Source organism: Mesoplodon densirostris, chromosome 19 (assembly GCF_025265405.1).
Source record: "Mesoplodon densirostris isolate mMesDen1 chromosome 19, mMesDen1 primary haplotype, whole genome shotgun sequence".
NCBI lineage: Eukaryota > Metazoa > Chordata > Mammalia > Artiodactyla > Ziphiidae > Mesoplodon > Mesoplodon densirostris.
In genome coordinates this window covers 22,305,501-22,325,836 of record NC_082679.1, presented here as the reverse complement: position 1 = coordinate 22,325,836, position 20,336 = coordinate 22,305,501, and the positions used below count along the sequence as shown (strand labels likewise).

General features: G+C 47.0%; 1 protein-coding gene across 13 annotated transcripts in view; it reads right to left on the bottom strand.

The window, feature by feature from the left end:
* The window catches only part of LOC132480251 (dynein regulatory complex subunit 4-like), a 53,067-nt gene that overhangs the window by 15,629 nt on the left and 17,102 nt on the right, over positions 1-20,336 (bottom strand). For 8 of the 13 annotated variants that reach the window (XR_009530623.1, XM_060084287.1, XM_060084278.1 and 5 more), the window contains exons 2-3: positions 15,574-15,694; positions 13,665-13,866 (exon numbers count right to left, since the gene is read on the bottom strand). The exons of 1 other annotated variant lie outside the window; for it this stretch is intronic. Coding sequence is in view for 10 of the 12 variants with exons in the window: in XM_060084287.1 (XP_059940270.1) it covers positions 13,665-13,766 (102 nt within the window). In the remaining 2 variants the exon portion in view is untranslated. Of the gene's footprint in view, positions 1-2,247; positions 2,591-13,664; positions 13,867-15,488; positions 15,529-15,573; positions 15,695-20,336 lie in introns of those variants that run through there. 4 more of the 13 variants (XM_060084277.1, XM_060084284.1, XM_060084276.1 and 1 more) reach the window with 4 other exon arrangements.

Here is a 20,336-nt window from a genome sequence, read left to right as displayed (position 1 = left end):
TCCAGCTAAGGCCATTTCTCGCTAAGGTATTCTGATGGTCCCAAAGCTGCTAATTATGTCATTAGGAGAGGGGTTGGCCTCCCACCCAGGACAAAGCAGGGAGGGCTGCTGCTCAGAGCCTCAGAGACAGCGAAAAATAGCTGAGATATGCAAGGCCTTCAAATCTGCCTCACCCAGCAGCTCTTTGTGTGTCTTGTTTCAGAATCTGGCCTTTCCCCAAAGTCTAAACTGAGATTGGCAGTTTACATCTGACTTTGAATCCTTAAACCATCTGGGGCTATATGGTGTAAGGTAGGGATCCCATTTCATCTCTTTCCAAATGAATGACTGGTTTTTGGTCCCCAGCTTGGTTTATTAAGTCTCTCCCTTCCCCATCAATGTGACCACTGGCCACTTTGGCCTCAGACCACATGTCCATATCTTGCCTGGCTCTCATCCTGGGCCCTCTGTTCTTTTCCATTGGTAAAATGTCAAATTCTATTCATTCCCTAATCTCGGAGATAAAACATATTCAGCTGGACGGGTAATCAATACATGGATTGATCCTGGGCAGAAGGTGATGGATAGTCCAGGCATCAAGGTGCCTCAGAAGGGTACAAGGTCCCCAAAGCAGAGACTGTGATGTCCCGTTGCTTGACAATACATTCTCGAGTAACTTGACTTATATATCACGTTATCAACTTTTAATGAAACTATCCTCACAAGAAGAGACAGAAGGCATAAGAAAGTACTCACAAAGAAACCAAAAGGTTACAAATCATAATCTACAGACACAAAAGGTCACATATCGTATGATGCCATTTCTAAGAAATGTCCAGAAAAGGTAAATCCATAGAGACAGAAAGCAAATTAGTGGTTGCCAGGGGCTGGGGGGAGGAGAAACAAAGAGAAACTGCTTAATGGGTATAGGGTTTCCTTTTGGGCAAACGAAATTATCCTAGATAGGTGGGTTGGCAGAAAACTAGATAGAGGTGATGGTTGCATAACATTATTAGCGTACTAAAAGCCACTGAACTGTGCACTTTAAAATGGCTAACTTTTTAAAATTGAAGTATAGTTGATTTACAATGTTGTGTTAGTTTCAGGTGTACAGCAAATTAATTCAGATATATATATATATATATATATAGATAGATAGATAGATAATTTTTCAGTTGCTTTTTCCCTTATAGGTTATTACAAAATATTGAGTATAGTTCCCTGTGCTACAAAGTAGGTCCTTGTTGTTTATCTCTTTTATATATAGTAGTGTGTATCTGTTAATCCCAAACTCCTAATTTATCCCTTCCCCCTCAAAATGGTTAATTTTTATGCTATGTGAATGTTATCTCAAAAAAAGAAAACACAGTTAACGCAAGCAGAAAATAAAGACAATGGTCCCGTTCCTATTGTAAGCTGTTCCTATTGTAAGCTCTTTTTAAGCCACATTAAAAAGTAAAGTCAGGGACTTCCCTGGTGGCGCAGTGGTTAAGAATCTGCCTGCCAATGCAGGGGACTCGGGTTTGAGCCCTGGTGTGGGAAGATCCCACATGCCACGAAGCAAATAAGCCTGCGTGCCACAACTACTGAGCCTGCGCTCTACAGCCTGCGAGCCACAACTACTGAGCCCACGTGCCACAACCACTGAAGCCCGTGTGCCTAGAGCCCATGCTCTGCAGCAAGAGAAGCCACTGCAATGAGAAGCCCGTGCACCGCAAGGAAGAGTAGCCCCCGCTCGCCGCAACTAGAGAAAGCCTGCGCAGCAACGAAGACCCAACGCAGCCAAAAATAAAGAAAAAAGAAAAAAAAAAAAGTAAAATCAGTGATGTTTTCAGCAGAACTGGCAAAAAGCTGACTGAAACTTTAATTATCAAGAACATCATTCAAAATAGAGCCTTTAGGTTTTATCATTAGTAATGACTATTGATAAATATAATGCTATGTAAAATGTTTGATTTTTTAAAATCTTCCTCACCTGTTTTTAATCTACTTTTTATGTATTTTTTTATAATGTACCAAACTGGAGTCATGTACTTATACAGTTTATAAAAAACAGGTGACGGTTAAGGCCTGGACTTTGGAACCAGACCTTCTGGGTTCAAATGCCACTTAATTGATGTGTGACCTCAGGTGAGTCACTTCAGTCTCCCTTTCCCTATAGTTTCTTTCTCTATAAAATGGGATTAAAAGTAGTGCCCACCTCAGAGGGTTGTGAGGATTAAAACGAATGGATGCATGTAAATAGATATGCATTAGGCACATGCTTACCATTTTTACTGCCACGAGTGTAGAATCACAAGTATTGTGGCCTCCACCAGGCGATCAAGGTCAACATCAGCCATGATAAGTCAAGTGCATACTATGTACCTTTGATGTGATAAGATGGGAAGGGCACTTTATCTCTGTGGTCTTCCTCCCAAACCCCTAACCCCTTATCTAATCACAAGAAAGACATCAGACTAATCCCGAGAGTGGCACATTCTCCAAAATCCCTGGCCAGTTGTGCCCCAAAATGTCGAGGTCATCAGCAGTAAGGAAAGTCTGAGAAACTGTCACAGCCAAGAGAGGTCTAAGGAGACATGACGACGCAGTGTAATGTGGTGTGCTGGGTGGAGTCCTGGAACAGAAAAAGGACATTAGGGGGAAACTAAGGAAATCTGAATCAATTCTGGAGTTGGGTTCATAGTGATGTTGGTTTTTCGCTGTGACAAACATCAACCAGGTTCTGTCCCCTCTGTCCCCGATTCTGCCCTGGTTCTCCTACAATCTCATCCCCACATGGTGACCAAAGGGATCATGTTAGAATGCAAGTCTGCGCACACGTCCCTCCTCTGCTCGGAGCTCTCCCATGGCTCCTGCCTCACTCTGAATCAAAGTCCAAGTTCTTACTGTGACCATCTGCCCCCATCCCACCTCTGCCCTCACCTCTCACCCTCTCTCCCTCCTTCACTCCCCTCCACCCACACCAGCCTGCTCCATATTCCTCCAATGCACCAGGCACACACCTGCCTCAGGACCTTGGCACCAGATCGGTGAGGCTCAACCTGATTCTGTTGGCAGTAGTGATCCCCAGCCCCTCACCTAGCACTTCCACCTCCCTCTCCTGCTTTGCTTTACTTCAGAGCTCCGATTACTATCTCACGTGTGACTCTGATTTGTCTTATCTATTGCCTGGCTCAGTGAGGAGGGTGTGAGCCCAGTTTTTAGTCTGTTTTGTTCCCTCTGTGTAAACATGGACTGAATGACAGAGGGGGACCGTTCTCCGTGGTCACAGCTGATTCTGAACAGAGTAGGTGTGTGACCAGGTTTGGGGGTGGGCGTGGTGGGCAGGGGGGGCACATCACAGGCTGACCAGGGACCCATCGGGCAGGGCTCACAATGGGGGACTGGCCACTGGGATGAGAGCAAGGCCCAGGGGCCCAGAGGGAACCTGTCAGGGAGATGGGAGACGAGGTGAAAGGTCATAGGTGGGGGAGGGGTGGAATTGGGCCCCACCACAGAAAGCTGCTCAGAGAAGGGAGAACTGAGCAGAGGTGCTGATGGGGCCGATGCCATAGAGAACATCTCAGAGACAGACACGGAGAGAGAGAGGAGGTGGGCGCATCTTCCCAGGACAGTGGGGGAATGCTCCACAGGACTTACCCACCCGCCCCACCCTGCACACCAACCCAGGAGGCAAATTAAGCCAATCAGTCTACACCAGTGGCTCCTGCCCCAAATGCCAGGAGCCACCCCAATATGGAAGACAATAAAAACTCCAGGCAAGTGTGCAGAATGTGTACAGACACCACCTGGATGAACCCTGTCAAGCTGGTTAGGAACCCTCCACAGGGACAGGACGCCCAGACAACGCCCGCATCCCCACCGACATCTTGGACGGCTCGTTCACAGGTGCTGTGGAAGAGGACATCTCTCAAGTCCACAGAGCAAGAGTTAAAGAACCAACACCAGCAGCAGGGACTGCCATGATGGCTTTCAACCCTCACTCAGAAAGGAGGGTTCTAGAACATGCGATGGGGGGGCACACATCCATCAAGAAGGGAGGGGAGTCTACAGATAATTTCTACCTGGCATCACACAGAGCCTGGGGCTACTCTAATTCCACCCTTATGAATAATGGGGCAGATGTAGAACATTCAAGAATGTTCACAGCACCCTTGAACCAACCCAGATGTCAATCAACGGAAGAATGCATGAATACGCTGCAGTCCATCACATAATGGAATACTACACAGCAACGAAAAAGGAACAAACTACTGGTATATAAAACATGGAATCATCTCACCAACATCGTGTTGAGTGAAAGAAAACACCACTGTACAGTTTCATGTGTAAAGTACGCACCCACTTTTAACTATGGAGTTAGAATCAGGATGGTGGTTCCCTGGGGGTCGGAGGGGTGGGGGGCAGATGGAGGGGCCAGAAAGGGTTGGGGCATCTTTTGGGAGGAGGTCATGTTCTGGGGGTTTTTTGTGTGTTTTGTTTTTAAATCTGGGAGCCAGTTACATGGGTGTGGCCAATGTGCAAAAAATTCATCCAACTGGACATTTATGATGGGTGCTCTTTTCTTCATGTTGTAATTCAAAAAAAAGTTCCCCCAAAGGGGGAGAAGACAGAAGAATACAAAATAACTGCCTTCCTCATCTACTACTGGTAGAATGTAACATGGTGTGATTGCGTGGGAAACAGTCTGGCAGCTCCTCGAAGGGTTAAACAGAGTTACCCTATGACCCAGCATTTCCACTCCTGGGTACATTACCCAGGAAACATGAAAATATGTATGCACTGAAAAACATGTACACAAATGTTCACAGCAGCATTATTCATAATGGCCAAAAGGTAAAAGCAATCCAAATGCCCACTAACTGATGGATGGAGAAACAAAATGTGGTCCATCCACACAACGGAATATTACTCAGCCACGAAAAGGAATGAAGCACTGACACATGCTACAGCATGGATGAACAGAGAAACCATCATGCCAAGTGAAAGAAGCCAGGCACAAAAGACCACATGTTATATGATTCTCTTCATATGAAATGTCCAGAATAGACAAATCCATAGAGACAGAAAGTACATCAGTGGTTGCCAGGCCTGGGATGGATGGGAGTGGCGGGGGAGGGTGATGGCTCAGGGGCACAGTGTTTATTTTGGGGGTGATGAAAATGTTTTAAATTGAAATGGTGATGGTTACACATCTCTGCGAATGTACCATAAACCAGAGTCGTACATTTTAATTTTTTTTTTTTTTTTTTTTTGCGGTATGCGGGCCTCTCACTGTTGTGGCCTCCCCCGTCGCGGAGCACAGGCTCCAGACGCGCAGGCTCCGGACGCGCAGGCTCAGCGGCCATGGCTCACGGGCCCAGCCGCTCCGCGGCATATGGGATCCTCCCAGACCGGGGCACGAACCCGTATCCCCTGCATCGGCAGGCGGACTCTCAACCACTTGCGCCACCAGGGAGGCCCCAGAGTCGTACATTTTAAATGGGTGAATTGTATGATACGTGAACTGAAGCTCAATAAAGCTGTTTAAAAACAAAGTAACTGTGAGAGTGTTAGTTGATCATTGCTAGGCGGAAGACACGTTTTCTACTCTTCTGTATGAACCCTCTATTTCAAAATTAAAAAAAAAAAAGAAAACTAGCAAACATGTACTGACCACACCCAGGCACTTGATTATTCCCATTTTACAGAATGAAAATTGAGGCAACACCCCCCTGAGCATGCCCCAGGTCACAGAGTAGGTCTGCCTGGAAGCCGGGCTTTTGGTTGTTAAGTGGCTGGGTCCTCCCGATACCCTGCTGGTTCTAGGGGGCAGAAGCATGAGAGACTGCTTTTGGGGTGTGGCTGGGACAGACCTTCCAGCCCTCTCCCCTGCGCATTTGCTTCAGCAAATGCCTCCTACTGCTTTGCTGAAATCATTCCTTCCTTCAATTAAAAAATCAATAAATATTTCCCAAACCCACATTATGCCTGAATTTCTTCAGAAGCCTCCTCAACAGTCTCCCCACCCCCACTCCCAGTCTAGGGATCTGGTTTGATCCTGAGTCACCTCCTGTCCCTCCTCTGCCCTGAATCCGAGCAGAGTTCTTGTTTCACTCGGAGTCAAAGCAAACTCCTCACTGAGGTCCACCAGGCCACATAGGAACTGGCCCTGCTCCCACTGCCCCCATTCCCTGCCCTCCCTCCTTTTCCCACTCAGCTCCAGCGACATGGGCCTCCTCAACTTTCTTCTCCCTTGCCTGTCTGTCCAGGGCCACCTGGCAGGGGACTGTTCCCAGTTTCTTTTGGGGGGGGAATGAAAATGTTCAAAAATTGATTGTGGTGATGGTTGTACAACTCTGTGAATATACGAAGAGCCACTGGTGAATTGGAGGGTATGCGAATTACATCCCATAAAGTCATTTAAAGAGAAGCACCAGAGGAGGCATAAGGTGGGAACAGGGATGCCTGGGTGCTTGCAGAAGAGACAGGGTGGTCTTGAGAGGTATCTGGATTGGGATGTAGGCTGGTGGGGGGAATCACCACAGTGGCACATCAGCTGGGGGGCTTCAGTTAGCTGCCCGCCACTTGGAAAGCCAGCAGGATCTCTGAAAAGACCCCAATGTGGTGACTTTGTCAACTTTACAGAACACGCCAACTGCAAATAACAAGAATGGACTCACATGTTGTGAGAAAATGTTCACAACACATATATCAGACCAGGACATATATTCAGAAATACTACAACACAATAAGAAGACCAACAACCCAATTTAAAAATGAGCGAAAGGAGCCCTACAAATGGCGCATAAGCCAATGAGATATTCGACATCTTTAGTCATGAGGGAAATTTCAATTAAGACCATAATGACACCACTACATACCCATTTGAAAATTTATAAGATTGATAACAGCAAGTGGTGGTGAGGATGTGGAGCAACTGGAACTCTTATGCATGGCTGGGGGTGATGTTAAATGTTCTGGCCACTCTGGAAAATGGCTTGACAGTTTCTAATAAAGTTAAACATATCCTCATCCAACCCAGCCATTCCACGCCTAGGTATTTACCCAAGAGAAAGGATGGCATATGTCACACAATGATTAGTACCCGAATGTTCAAAGCAGCTTCATGTGTAATGGCCAAACACTGGCAACAGCCCAAAGGTGCACCCACAACCAAAGGGATAAACAGATTGCAATGTATTATACCTGCACAATGGAATTACTGCACAGCAACAAAAAGGAACGAACCACTAAGGATGCGCAACATAGATGAACCTCAAAATCACTGTGCTGGGTGGCAGGAGCCAGACACCAAAGAATACAGGCTGTATGATTCTACTTACATCAAACGCTAGAAAATGTTCTGTGCCTTGACTGGGAAGGCGGTTACACAATAGTACTGATTTGTCAAAATGCATCCAATAAGTACCCTTAAAATGGATGTATCACTTGGGGGGAGGGATAAATTAGGAATTTGGGATTAACAGATATACACTACTCTATATAAAATAGATACACAAGAAGGACCTACTGTATAGCCCAGGGAACTACACTCAATACCTTGTAATAATCTATAATGGAAAAGAATCTGAAAAAGAATATATATATGGGGCTTCCCTGGTGGCGCAGTGGTTAAGAATCCGCCTGCCAACGCAGGGGACACAGGTCGAGCCCTGGTCTGGGAAGATCCCACATGCCACAAAGCAACTAAGCCTGTGTGGCACAACTTCTGAACCTGTGGTCTAGAGCCCGCGAGGCACAACTACTGAAGCCAGTAGGCCACAACTATTGAAGCCCACGCGCCTGGAGCCTGTGCTCCACAACAAGAGAAGTCACCACAATGAGAAGCCCGCGCGTAGCAACGAAGACCCAATGCAGCCAAAAATGAATGAATGAATGAATGAATGAATGAATGAATAAAAGAATATATATATGTATAACTGAATCACTTTGCTGTACACCTGAAACATGGTAAATCAACTACACTTCAATTTGAAAAATTAAATTAAAAACATTTTTAAATGGATGTATCATATTAAATATAAATTATATCTTAATGAAGTTCATTACAAAACAAAAACAAAAACAAACTCTGACTCCAGACTGCCTGGTTCAAACTGTGGCTCCACAAGTTACCAGCTGTGAATTGGGGCAAGTATCTTCACTTCCCTGCCTCAGGACCTTTGTACCTGCTGTTCTCTGTCAGAAACACCCTTCCTGCAGATAGCTATGGGGCTTCCAGCTCACCTTCTTCAGGTCTTTGCTCAAATGTCAAATTTTCAGCGAGGGCAGGTTAAAATGACCACTCGCACCACCAGCCCTCTCCACCCACATTCCCTTTTGCTCCACTGCATTCAGTACCTTCTGATGAGTCCTATAATGGGTCTCCCCCACCAGCCAGCCAGTCCCCAGACAGCAGGGATTTTTGTCTTGTTCATGCTATATCCCCCCTCCTAGAATAGTGCCTGGCACACAATAGGCACTTAGTAAATAACTGCTGAATAAGTGAGCTAAGGGATACATGTTACTCCCATTTGGGGATGTGAATTGCAAAATGCTCAATAAGTATCTAGTCAAGGAAAGAAGGAGAAAGCACAAGGGAAGATGGAAAGAAATGGGCTTCACCACTAACTTCAAGGATCTGAAGCTCAGAGAGGCGAAGGCACTGGCCCCAAGTCACACAGCAAGGAAGGGGTGGAGCTTGGGTCCCCACTGGGCAGGCTGACACCACCAACTACCTACACTGCACACTGCATGCTGCCCCAGAGAAGGGCATGAGCCCAGACCACCATGAAGCCGAGATTCCCTCCCGTGAATGACAGGCAGCAAGAAGGATTGGTGGTCTCTGTACACAAAGACTACTCAGTCAAGACAGAGAAAGCAGGGGCAGAGAAAACAGGCAGGGAAGAGGGAAGGAGAGTGTTTCGGGGAAAATTAAAGACAAGCCAGTGAAAACCAGTGGTCCCATCTGCCAAGTGGAAACAGAGATGAGAATTTAGATGCACACCCCCACCCCATTTAAAGATGTTCAACATCATTAGCCATTAGAGAAATGCAAGTCAAAACCATAATGGGGGGTTTCCCTGGTGGTGCAGTGGTTAAGAATCCACCTGCCAATGCAGGGGACACGGGTTCGAGCCCTGGTCCAGGAAGATCCCACATACCACGGAGCTACTGAGCCCGTGCGCCACAACTACTGAGTTTGCACTCTAGAGCCCACGTGCCACAACTACTGAAGCCCAAGGACCTAGAGCCCGTGCTCCACAACAAGAGAAGCCACCGCAATGAGAAGCCTGCGCACCGTGACGAAGAGTAGCCCCTGCTCACCGCAACTAGAGAAAGCCCATGCGCAGCGACAAAGACCCAATGCAGCCAAAAATAAACAAAAAAATTAAAAAAAAAAAAAAAACATAATGGGATACCACCTCACACCCAGTAGGATGGTTGTGTTAGAAAAGAGAAATTGGAATCCTCATGCATTACTGGTGGGAAAGTAAACTGGTGCAGCCGCTGGGGGAAAAAGTCTGGCAGTACCTCAATAACTGAACACAGAGTTGTCATTTAACCCAGGAATTCCACTCCTAGGTATAGACCCAAGAGAATTAACATACATCCACACAAAGACTTGTGCACAAATGCCCATACCAGCATATTCACAAGACACAAAAAAGTGGCAACAACCCAAATGTCTATCAATGGATAAATAAAACCTGGTATATTCATATAATAGAACATTAATCAGCCAGAAAAAAGAATGAAGCACCGATCCATGCTACAACATGGACGAACCTTGAAAACATTATACTCAGTGAAAGATGCCAAGTACAAAAGGCCACACACATACTGGATGATTCCATTCATGTGAAATGTCCAGACAGGCAAATCTATGGAAACAGAAAGTAGATTAATGGTGATCACGGGCTTGTAGTGGGGAAGGAGGGCTGGGGGAAATGAGGAGATTTCTCATGGAAATGGGATTTCTTTTGAGGGTGATGAAAATATTCTAGAATCAGATAACAGTGACGGTTGTACAACCTTGTAAATATACTAAAAACCACTGAACTGTATACTTTCAAACAGTGAATTTTATGGTATGAGAATTACATCTCCATAAAAAAAAGTAATTAAAAAAAGCACATCCCTTGATGATACCAAATGACCGTAATTTTTACTAGGTTTGACAATGTCATTGTGGCTATGTAAGAAAATGCTTAGTTTTGCTTTTTAAATACACACTTGAGTTTGTAGAATTAAAATGACAGGAGATCTGGGATTTGCTTTAAAATATTGATACTTCAACAGCAACAAAAAGATATCGATACAAGCAAGTGTGGCCAGATCTCGATCTATGGAACCTGGGGATAAGTAAGGAGGGTTCATTATGCAGTTCTCTCTAATTTTGTATACAGTTGGAATTTTTCATTAATAAATTTTATTTTCTTCTGCACACCCTTTGCCCCAGCAATTCCACCCATGGGCTTTTAACTTACACGGTACTCACATTGCTTGCATTCATGCAAATCAACAGTGGTACACATGGTACCTCACTGTAGTCTTGTTTGTGATAGCCTAGAACTAACCTAAGTGTCCAGCAGATGGGGACTGCTTCAGCAAGCTAGGGCCCTCCAATGGAATAAATACCATGCAGCTGAGAAAGACACAGAACTTGACAAGTTAGAACCTCCAGGATATACCATTAAAAGCTAAAGGCAAAGGGCAGAACAGTGTTAGAATAACTTGTCATTAGTGCCTTAAAAAATGGGGGGAGGTGGGGCATGAAGAGAGACGGAGGGAGGGAAGGAGGGGGAAGGAGAGAGAGAGAGAGAGAGGGAGAGATGCTTACACATGCACAGAATGTCTGTTTGAAAAGAGGCCCCCAAACAATAACCATTTACCTCTGGGAAGAGGATATGGGTACAGATAGCTGGGAGGTGGGAGAGGGAGGGAGACTTTTGACTAGAAATCTCTGATATTATTTGAGTTTTCTACTTGGGTGCGTTGTTCCTATTTAAAAAAAAAAAGAAAAAAAATTTTTAAGCCCCAAAGAAAAGCTGTATCCTACATGTGGCCCTGTCCCCATACATCTCCCCTGGGGCTGGATTAGAAGGATCAGGTTGTCCCCTCTGTTCCCTCCCAGGGGTGGGAGGCCAGGCAGGGCTGAGGCGTTCCTGCTGGGAGAGCAGAACCGCCCTGTGGGACTGCCCAGGGCTCCCTGGAAAAGATTTCCAGACTCCTAAGCCCTGGGCTGAGGCTGGGGGAGGAGGAGATACAACACAAGAAGAACAGGAAGACTAGGAAGAGAAAGGAAAAGAGGAAGGGGAGGCGGGGAGGGAGAGAGGGAAAGGGAAGCCTGTGTACCTGTAAGCACACAAAGGAAGAACAGTCCTGGGCAGGGGGTGGCTGGAAATGCCATCTTCCACCTCAACTGAAGAAACAGCCACCAAGTAGCTTTATTCATAGTTGACAAAAAGTGGAAACAACCCAAATGTCCACCAATTGACAAACGGATAAACCAGATGTGGTACATATATACAACAGAATATTATTCAACCATAAAAAGGAATGAAGCACTGATCCATGCTACAACATGGATGAACCTTGGAAACAATACATGAAATGAAAGCAGCCAGACGCAAAAGACCACATCTTGCACGATTCCATTTGTACGAATGTTCAGAAAAGGCAAATCCCCAAAGACAAAGTAAATTAATGGTTGCCAGGGATTAGAGGAAAATATACAGGGTTTCCTTTTGAGTGAAATTGTTCTAGAACTAGATTGTGAGGATGGTTGCACAACTCTGTAAATGTACTAAAACCCACTGAATTGTATGCTTAAAGGGGAGAAATTAATGGTATGCAAATATCTCAATGTTTAAAAAGAAAAAAAAAAAAGGAATGAAGCTCTGACACATGCTACAACATGGATGAACCTTGAAAACACACTGCACGAAAGCCAGACCCAAAAGGCCGCACAGTGTAGGGTTCTATTTATAGAAAATGTCCACAACAGGCAAATTCATGAGACAGAAAGCAGGTTAGGGGTTGCCAGGGGCTGGATGGAAGGGGGAATGGGGAGCAACTGTTAAGGAGACGGGGTTTCCATTTGGGGGGATGAAAATGTCCTGGAACTAGATTGTGGGGATGGCTGCACAACTCTGCGAATGTACCAGAAAACCACTGAACTGTATGCTTTAAATGGGGGAATTTTATGGTATGTGAATTATATCTCAATAAAGCTGCTCAAAATTTTAAGCAAGCAAAAACGGAAGGAAGGGAGGAAGGGAGGGAGGGAGAGAGGGAGGGAGGAAGGGAGGAAAGAACTGGTCACATGGCCCATCCCCACCCCCACCCCCACCACCACCTGGACCATGACTCCCAACCTGCACTTACCAGGCTGCACATCCTCCCAGAACATGTTCCCTCAGCACGGCCCCCGCCCCTCAAACGCATGGGGCAGCGCCGGGACCCCCGCCTCCAGCCCTGGCTGAATTTCCTGGGTGCCCTCCATGACCCAGGTGGGACACCCCCAGCACGTCCCTGGGTCACCTTCCTCTGTACCCACTACTGGCCCTGGGATGGGGGCGCCACGTGTGAGAGGTGAGTATGAAGCTTTAGCCTCTCATTCCATCCACCACACCCCGCCCCCCAACCCCACCAAAGCCAAAAATGGGCAAGAAAACACAGAAACCACAGAGGCATGTGAAATGTGCTGGGTTTGTAGAATTTTCTAAGTGTGTCAAGTGCTGATTTCGGAGGCAGAAATACCTTTCTACTTCAAAACACAAAACCAAGCAAACATAGAAACCTTTAGACTTCAACAAAAAGTGAAAACACAAACACACATAGCAAATCAGGCCAGAGGGACCTGAGGGAACCCCCCCTCTGCCCTGCCACGCTCTGCGGTGCCTTGGGAGATTAAGTTGGTTAGGAGGTGAGATTGAGCACTGTTATTTCAGCAGGGGGGACAGAAAAACCCACACAGTTCCTAAGCGATTCTTTTATGAAATAATGATCTATAGACATATGTTCTCACATCAAGCAACCAAGCTATTGATTCCACAGAATTCCTGGGAACAGCTTTCCCAGCTCAGTTCTCTCCCTCCCACCCGACTCCCACCCAGACCCTCTCTTACAACACCCGGTGGACAATTCACCTTCCCAAAATGCTGATGAGCGGAAGCTGCTTTCCCACTGGGCAGGGAGAAAAAACCACAAAACCAAAACATGTGCATTCATTCACTCAACAAATATTCAGTGAACACCCACTATGCCCCAGGCCCTGGGAGACCCCTCATAGAGCTAAATTCTCCTGGAAGAAGCAAACCATAAATTGGTAAACAAAGTCATCTACGACGTGATATTGGCTAGTGGCAAGTGGCCAGAAGGAGCTCAAAAAGCAGGATAAGGGAATGATGGGGAAGGGGAGGCTTTAGTTTTAAAACAGGGTGGTCAATACATGTGACACTGAAGCAGAGACTGAAATGAAGGGAGCCGTGCAAATAGATGCGGGAAAAGCATCCCAGGCCGAGGGAACAGTGAGTGCAAAGGCCCTAAGGCAGGAATGTGCCTGACAGGCACCAAGAACAACTAGATCACTGTGAGGTGGGGGGAGGGCGCTGGGAAGGACATCAGAGAAGTAGCTGGGAGGGGGGGGGCAGTAAGCACGGGAAGCCAGTAGATTTTGTCCTAAGTGTTCTAACCTTCCAGAGTTGCCCCAATGCCTCCAACGCGCTTCTGGAACTGGGCTTGGGACACATGGGGAACTGAGGTGGTACTCTCTCAGGAGCGTAGAAGTTGCCCATAGGGTTCCTCACATTTCTACTTTCATTTTCAGCGCTTTTCAAATTGTGAGTTGGAAAATTTGAGCAGTGATGAAATCAGTATAGTGAGTCTCAACCATCACTGAAACAAATGAAGGAAAAAGAACAGAGGAAAATTGAAAAAACAGATTGAATGACTCAAAGGTGGTTTAGCTAAGTATTCCACAAAACTTTGTTTCAGGTGTGTGTGTGTGTGTATCCCTCCTGGATCATGGTGTGAAATATATATGTCTTATCAGAGACTGCAGGTCCAAGGGTCAGGAAAACAGCTAATCCAGATGCCTCCTCCCATAGATCTGAGACCTTCCCACTCATTCCACTGGCCACCCGGGCATCTACAAATACACACCCACTATGGTGAAGACTGCTGTATGTGTCTCCCAACCATTTTCTTTCCCTGGACTACATTTCCCAGCACCCCTTGTAGCTGGGTGTGGTCACATGACTGAATTCTGGCCAACAGAATGTACTTGGAAGTGACATTCACATTCCTACTTTCCAGGCCTGGCACAAAAGACATCCCTCCACACTTCTTCATCTAAAGTGGACTCCACAGACTTAGGGAGGGCAAAGACACTCTAGGGAAGGAGTCTGGTTCTCTCAATGAGTTCACATGAGGCTGCCCCACCAGAAACACCCTCACTGGTCTATAACATGTGTGAGAAAAATGCTTTGAAGCCATTTAGTACACTGAAGCCACTCAGAAGAAAGGGCTTATTTGTTACAGCAGCTAGCATGACCTGTGCTAACTTACACACCCCCCAAACGAAGGTTGGTTAACTCAGCAGCCTGCTGAACGAAGAATCTTTTGCTGAAGTGCCAGAGAGGAGAGGAGAGGAAACTGAGTCTCTGGACGCCTCACAGTACAACAGGTGTACCCAACTCAGAAAAGCCTAGTGAAGCATCAGGGTCACGTCCAAGGCCAGAGATTTAGCATCCACAAAATGCGTTCTAAGCCACGCCAAGTTCATATTTTGAAAAGAAACATAAGCTCCATGGGAATTCCCTGGCAGTCCAGTGGTTAGGACTCAGCGCTTTCACTGCCTGGGGGGGCCCAGGTTCAATCCCTGGTCGGGGAACTAAAATCCCGCAAGGTGCGTGGCGTGGTCCAGAAAAAAAAAGAAAAGAAACATAAGCTCAATGATGAAGGATCCAAGTTGCATCTCGAGCCCAAGACCACACCAATAACAAAGCCCTCATTTAGAAATCGCCATTACCATACACGGGGTACCGGGCTTCCATGACAACCACGCACGGTGGGTACCTCTATCCCTACCTTACCGATGAGGAAAGCTGAAGCCTACAGCTAACCTGACGACAGGAACTGCGGTTCACCACAGGCCACCACAGTGCTTAATTCTACATGACCCTGGAGGTGGGGGCCTGGAATAGATCAATGAGGGTGAGGACGCTGCCTGCCTCATCTACCACAGTGCCCGGCACATGGCAGGAATGCAGGAAATATGTATGTTCATGTTGCATTCATGAACGAACAGCTGCTCTTCTCCCTTTTTACAGATGAGGCAATGAGGCCCAGAGAGGACAAGTCACTGACTCAAGGTTACCCAGCAAATGAGTCACTGACTCAAGGTTACCCAGCAAATGAGGGAACCACATTTCAGGCAAAGCTCAGACCTCCACCACCCCCAAAGCACGCACTGTGTCTCTTCTGCCAGCCTGTTCCCTAGTGTCCCTCACACTCACCCAGGGCCTGATCACACCAGCTTTTAAGCCTCGGGGCCCTTTTTCTGCTCTTCCCAACTTCCTCCCCTCTCCCCGATTAACACACTTTCTTTTGGCTCCTTCACATCTTCCCGGGTTCCTCATTCACGAAATATCCAGCCATTCAGCAATTAAGGCTTGGGATATGTGCTGCGTGCCAGGCTCTGTTCTAGAAGCTGGAGGGATGCCTGTGAACAAAACAAAGATCCCTGTTCACGTGGAGCTTACATTTTTGAGGAGAGTAAGGAGGGAAACAAAGAAAGAACAATATAACAGATTATACTAAGTACTTACAAATATTTAACTTACATGTATTTAGCTTTTATTTATTGAATAAATATTTAATAGATATTAGAATATATGTCATGTATAGAATTATTTATCATATTTAAAATACAAATGTTATAAAAGATTATGACATGTAAGATCAATATAAATGTAAAATAAATATTATGTCAGAAGTTGCTAAGTGCTGTGGAGGAAAAGCAATGAAAAAGAAGGACAAGGTATTTGTAATTTTAACTAGAGTAATAAAGGCAGGCTTGATTGAGGAGGGGAGGGAGGGAATCATGGAGCAGAGGAATAGCAAGCGCAAAGGCCCTGAGGTGGATACGTGTCTGAGTCAAGGAAGGAGGCCAGTGAGGCTGAAGCGGAGTGAGTAAGGGGGAGAGTAGTTAGTGGGAGATGAGGTTAGATAGATAGATAGAAAGCCAGGGGTCAGATCATGAACTAAAAATAATATCAGTTAAAAGGCAGAAACGACCCACGTGCCCATCACCTGAGGGGTGTAGAAACAAACTGCAGTACAGCCACACACTGGATGTATTATTCAGTCTTGGAAAGGAATGAAATTCTAATACATGCTACATTAGCAATGAACCTTGGCAACATTATGCTAAGTGAAATAACTCAGACTCAAAAGGACAAATATGGTATGATTCCATTTAAATGAGACCATACGGGACCTCCCTGGCGGTCCAGTGGATAAGACTCTGTGCTTCCACTGCAGGGGGCACGGGTTCCATCCCTGGCCGGGGAGCTTAGATCCCACATGCCGCAGGGTACAGCCAAAAGATTTAAAAAAATTTTTTAATTTTTAAATGAGGTGCATAAAATAGGCAAATTCATGGAAACAGAAAGTAGATGAGAGGTTACGAGGGGCTGGTGGGAGGGGAGAACAGGGAGTTATTGTTTCATGGGTACTGAGTTTCTGTTTGGAATGACGAAAAAGTTCTGGAAATGGATACAGATGATGGCTGCACAACACCATAAACGTACTTAGTGCCACTGAACTGGACACTTAAAAATGGTGAAAATGGTCAATGTTATGGTATGCACATTTTCCCACAATTAAAAAGCAATAACAGGACTTCCCTGGTGGTGCAGTGGTTAAGAATCCGCCTGCCAATGCAGGAGACACGGGTTTGAGCCCTGGTCCAGCAAGATCCCACATGCCGCGGAGCAACTAAGCCCGTGTGCCACAACTACTGAGCCTGTGCTCTAGAGCCCGTAAGCCACAACTACTGAGCCCGCGTGCCGCAACTACTGAAGCCCGTGCGCCTAGAGCCCGTGCTCCACAACAAGAGAAGCCACCGCCATGAGAAACCTGTGCACCGCAACAAAGAGTAGCCCCCGCTCGCTGCAACTAGAGAAAGCCCACACGCAGCAACAAAGACCCAACACAGCCAAAAATAAATGAATAAAATTAAAAATAATTTTAAAAAATATCCTAGCATTTAACTATCTAAAAAAAAAAAAGCAATAACAGCTAACATGTTGCATTAGACGTATCAGGCACTGTCCTCAAAGCTTTACGTACGTTCATTCATTCACCCCTCCGACAGCCCAATAGGGGAGGTGCCTTCTAAACCAGTGCTGCCCCCCAGAAAGGCAATGCAAGCCACATATGTCATTCTAAATTTTCTAGTGGAAAGAAGAGGTGAATTTAACGTATGTTAATTTCAAGAATACATTGTATGTAATATGATATATACAAACACGATCATTTCAACTGTCATCAACATAAAAATAGTATTAATGGGGAACTGACTTTTTCCCCCTTCCTTCGAAGTCTTTGAAATCCAGTGTGTTTTTTTTTTTTTTTAACACTGACACTCACCCAGTGGTTAGTGCATTGGTGAGCGGAGTTCTTGGGCGAGCATGGGAGGGCTCTGAGCAGAGAAGGGCCATAAGCTGACTCAGGTTACAACAGGGTCCGGTTGGCTGAGTGAGGGAAATAGCCGGTGGGGGACAGGGGATGGAGGGAGCCCCAGGAGGAGGAGACTGAGATGGTCCAGGCGGGAGGTGATGGTGGCTGGACCGGGGTGGGCGCAGCGGGGGTGGGGAGACAGGCCAGACGGTGGAGATCTTCCACAGGCAGAGCTCACAGGCTACACTGCTGGACTGACGGGGTGCAGAAGACAGAAGGATAAGGGGCATCCACACAGCAATGTGACTAAAAAGGGCTTAAGATGGTACGTTTTATGCCATGCGTTGTTTATCACAATAAGAAAAATTAAAATTGGGAGTTCCCTGGTGGTCCAGTGGTTAGGACTCAGCGTTTTCACTGCTGCAGCCTGGGTCTGATCCCAGGTTGGGGAACTAAGATCCCGCAAGCTGAGCAGCAGCCATAAATAAATGAATAAATAAATAAATAAATAAATAAAATTTAAAAAGAGAGAGAAAAAAAAAGAGTCAAGGATGACGCCAAAGTACCTGACCCAGGCCACTGGGAGAATGGACCGAGATGGTGACAAACTGGAGGGGGCAGGCTTTACTTTTGCTTGTTTGCTTGGGGGGTGGGGGTGAGGGGTCCGATGTGTTAAGTTTGAGGTGCCTCTGAGACAACCCAGTGGAGGAGGGCTCGGTAGAGCGGGACAGGCTGGAGACAAAAGTGAATAAAATCTGCCATTAATTCCTCTCCTGCCCATTTCCAGGGCCTGGCTTCTCTCTTGGTTCCCTTGACACAGTGTCCAGCTGCGCAGGAGCATCCTGTCACAGGGCAGGCCCCAGTCTGGCCCATCATCACGTTCCCCCTTCCTCCCTCATCACCAGTCACAGCGCAACACAGCCTCCAGGCTCCCAGCTTTCAGGGAACAGGCTTCCAGAAGCCTCCCTGCCCACTCCTACCACCCACCCGGCTTCCTCGCCTTTGGAGCCCATGAAGGCCCGATGCGGCTGCTCGTTCTGCATCGTCTAGCAAGGAGCGCGGAATCTGAATAGTAAACACCATCCAACGTCGCCAAACAGTACAGGCAACATGCACCCTGGGGTGTGGGCAAGTGCGAGACAGAATATATATTCTAAGGGGTCCAAGAGCCTTTATCCGAAACCTTTGAGGGGAGATGCTTTCCGAAAAGCAGATTCTTTTCCAGACTTTGCCAGGTGCTGGGATGCGCACCTGTCTATGGCGGAACACCCACAACCAGCTCTGAGACGCCACCCAGTAATCAAACACTAATATTTCTGCAGCCAAATGTATGAATATTCACATGGAGAGCAAAGACAGACTACGAATAGCTTGGCTTCGGGTCAGGTCCTGCTGCCTGTTGAGTCACAGCGGGCGAGCTGCCCTTAGCATCACTGATGGAGGTGGTGTCACTGTGATAGCACGCCTTGCTCCCTGGTTGATCTAAGAAGGGAAGAGTCTTTGTGCTAAGCCCAAGGCTCCCCCAAGGCCTGGAAGCGGGGAGCCCCTGAGCTCAGGTCAGACACACCTGGCTTCAAATCCCTGCTCTGCAATTTCCTGACCCTGAGCAACTTACCTCATTTCTCCAGGGGTCTCAGTCCTGGGGGGGCAGGTCTGGAAGGATCTGGCTGTTGCCTGTAAGCCTTAAATCAACAACAATGACAACAGCAGCAGCAGCAATAATAATAATAGTGGCTAACCTTCATGGAACCCTACTCTGGTCCAGGAGGCCCCTGCGCTCCATGTGGTGACCGTCTCATTGCCTGACCCTCATCACTCTCCTGAGAAGCAGCTTCTACTGTTATGTATCCTCTTCTAACAGAGGCCTGGCGCAGCTGGCCTGAAGAAGGAGACAGCTGGGGCTCCAAGTCCAAGTCTACCTGCCACAGGGCCTAAACATGTCCAAAGCCTGGATCATGCCTGTCCCTAGGTCAGGCCGCCCCGTCCCTGATACTGATCCCCTCCCAGGGGGGATAAGTTAGCCAAACAACAACCGTGTGCTGTCTGCTTCCTGCTGAACCCTCCCAGACAAGCCCCAAGGGGGAGGTGCTATTATTTTACTCCTTAGCTGTACCTCGATATGTCCCACATGGATGGGGGGCCCACACACGCAGTCTCCAGGCCAATACACTCCACTTCTTGGTCCAGCCAGAGCTCACACCAGGGCTGTGCCAGGCCTCCTTCTGCCACCTAGAATAGCCTCTGGCCTCTCCTTTTTTGGTTCCTCCGAAAGCTTCACCTTCCTTTGAGCTCAGAGGCCACTCCAGAGACTGCCCTGCATTTCCAGGACCAAGAGTTATTTAAGTAGCAGGACTTGGGCTGATTCTCGCCAGCATCTCTAGGGCCTGGCACCAAGCAGTCACTCGGTAAATTCTGGCTGCTCTTTGCAAGGGATGAGAACAGTGAGGCCTTTCTGGAATGCCATTTGCCAGGGCCTCCTCAAACCTCAGCACACGCTTCCCTTTGCCTTAGCAAGTCCTCTTCCAGGAATCTGGCCAGTAGAAACGCTCCTGCACAAGCAACTGCAGGTGTGGATACAAAACTGCCAGGTCGGGTCACTCCCCTGCTCAAAAGCCTGCCATGGCTCCCAGCTCACTCAGGATCAGAGCCCAGGTCCTGGTCAAAGATGCAGAATGGAAACT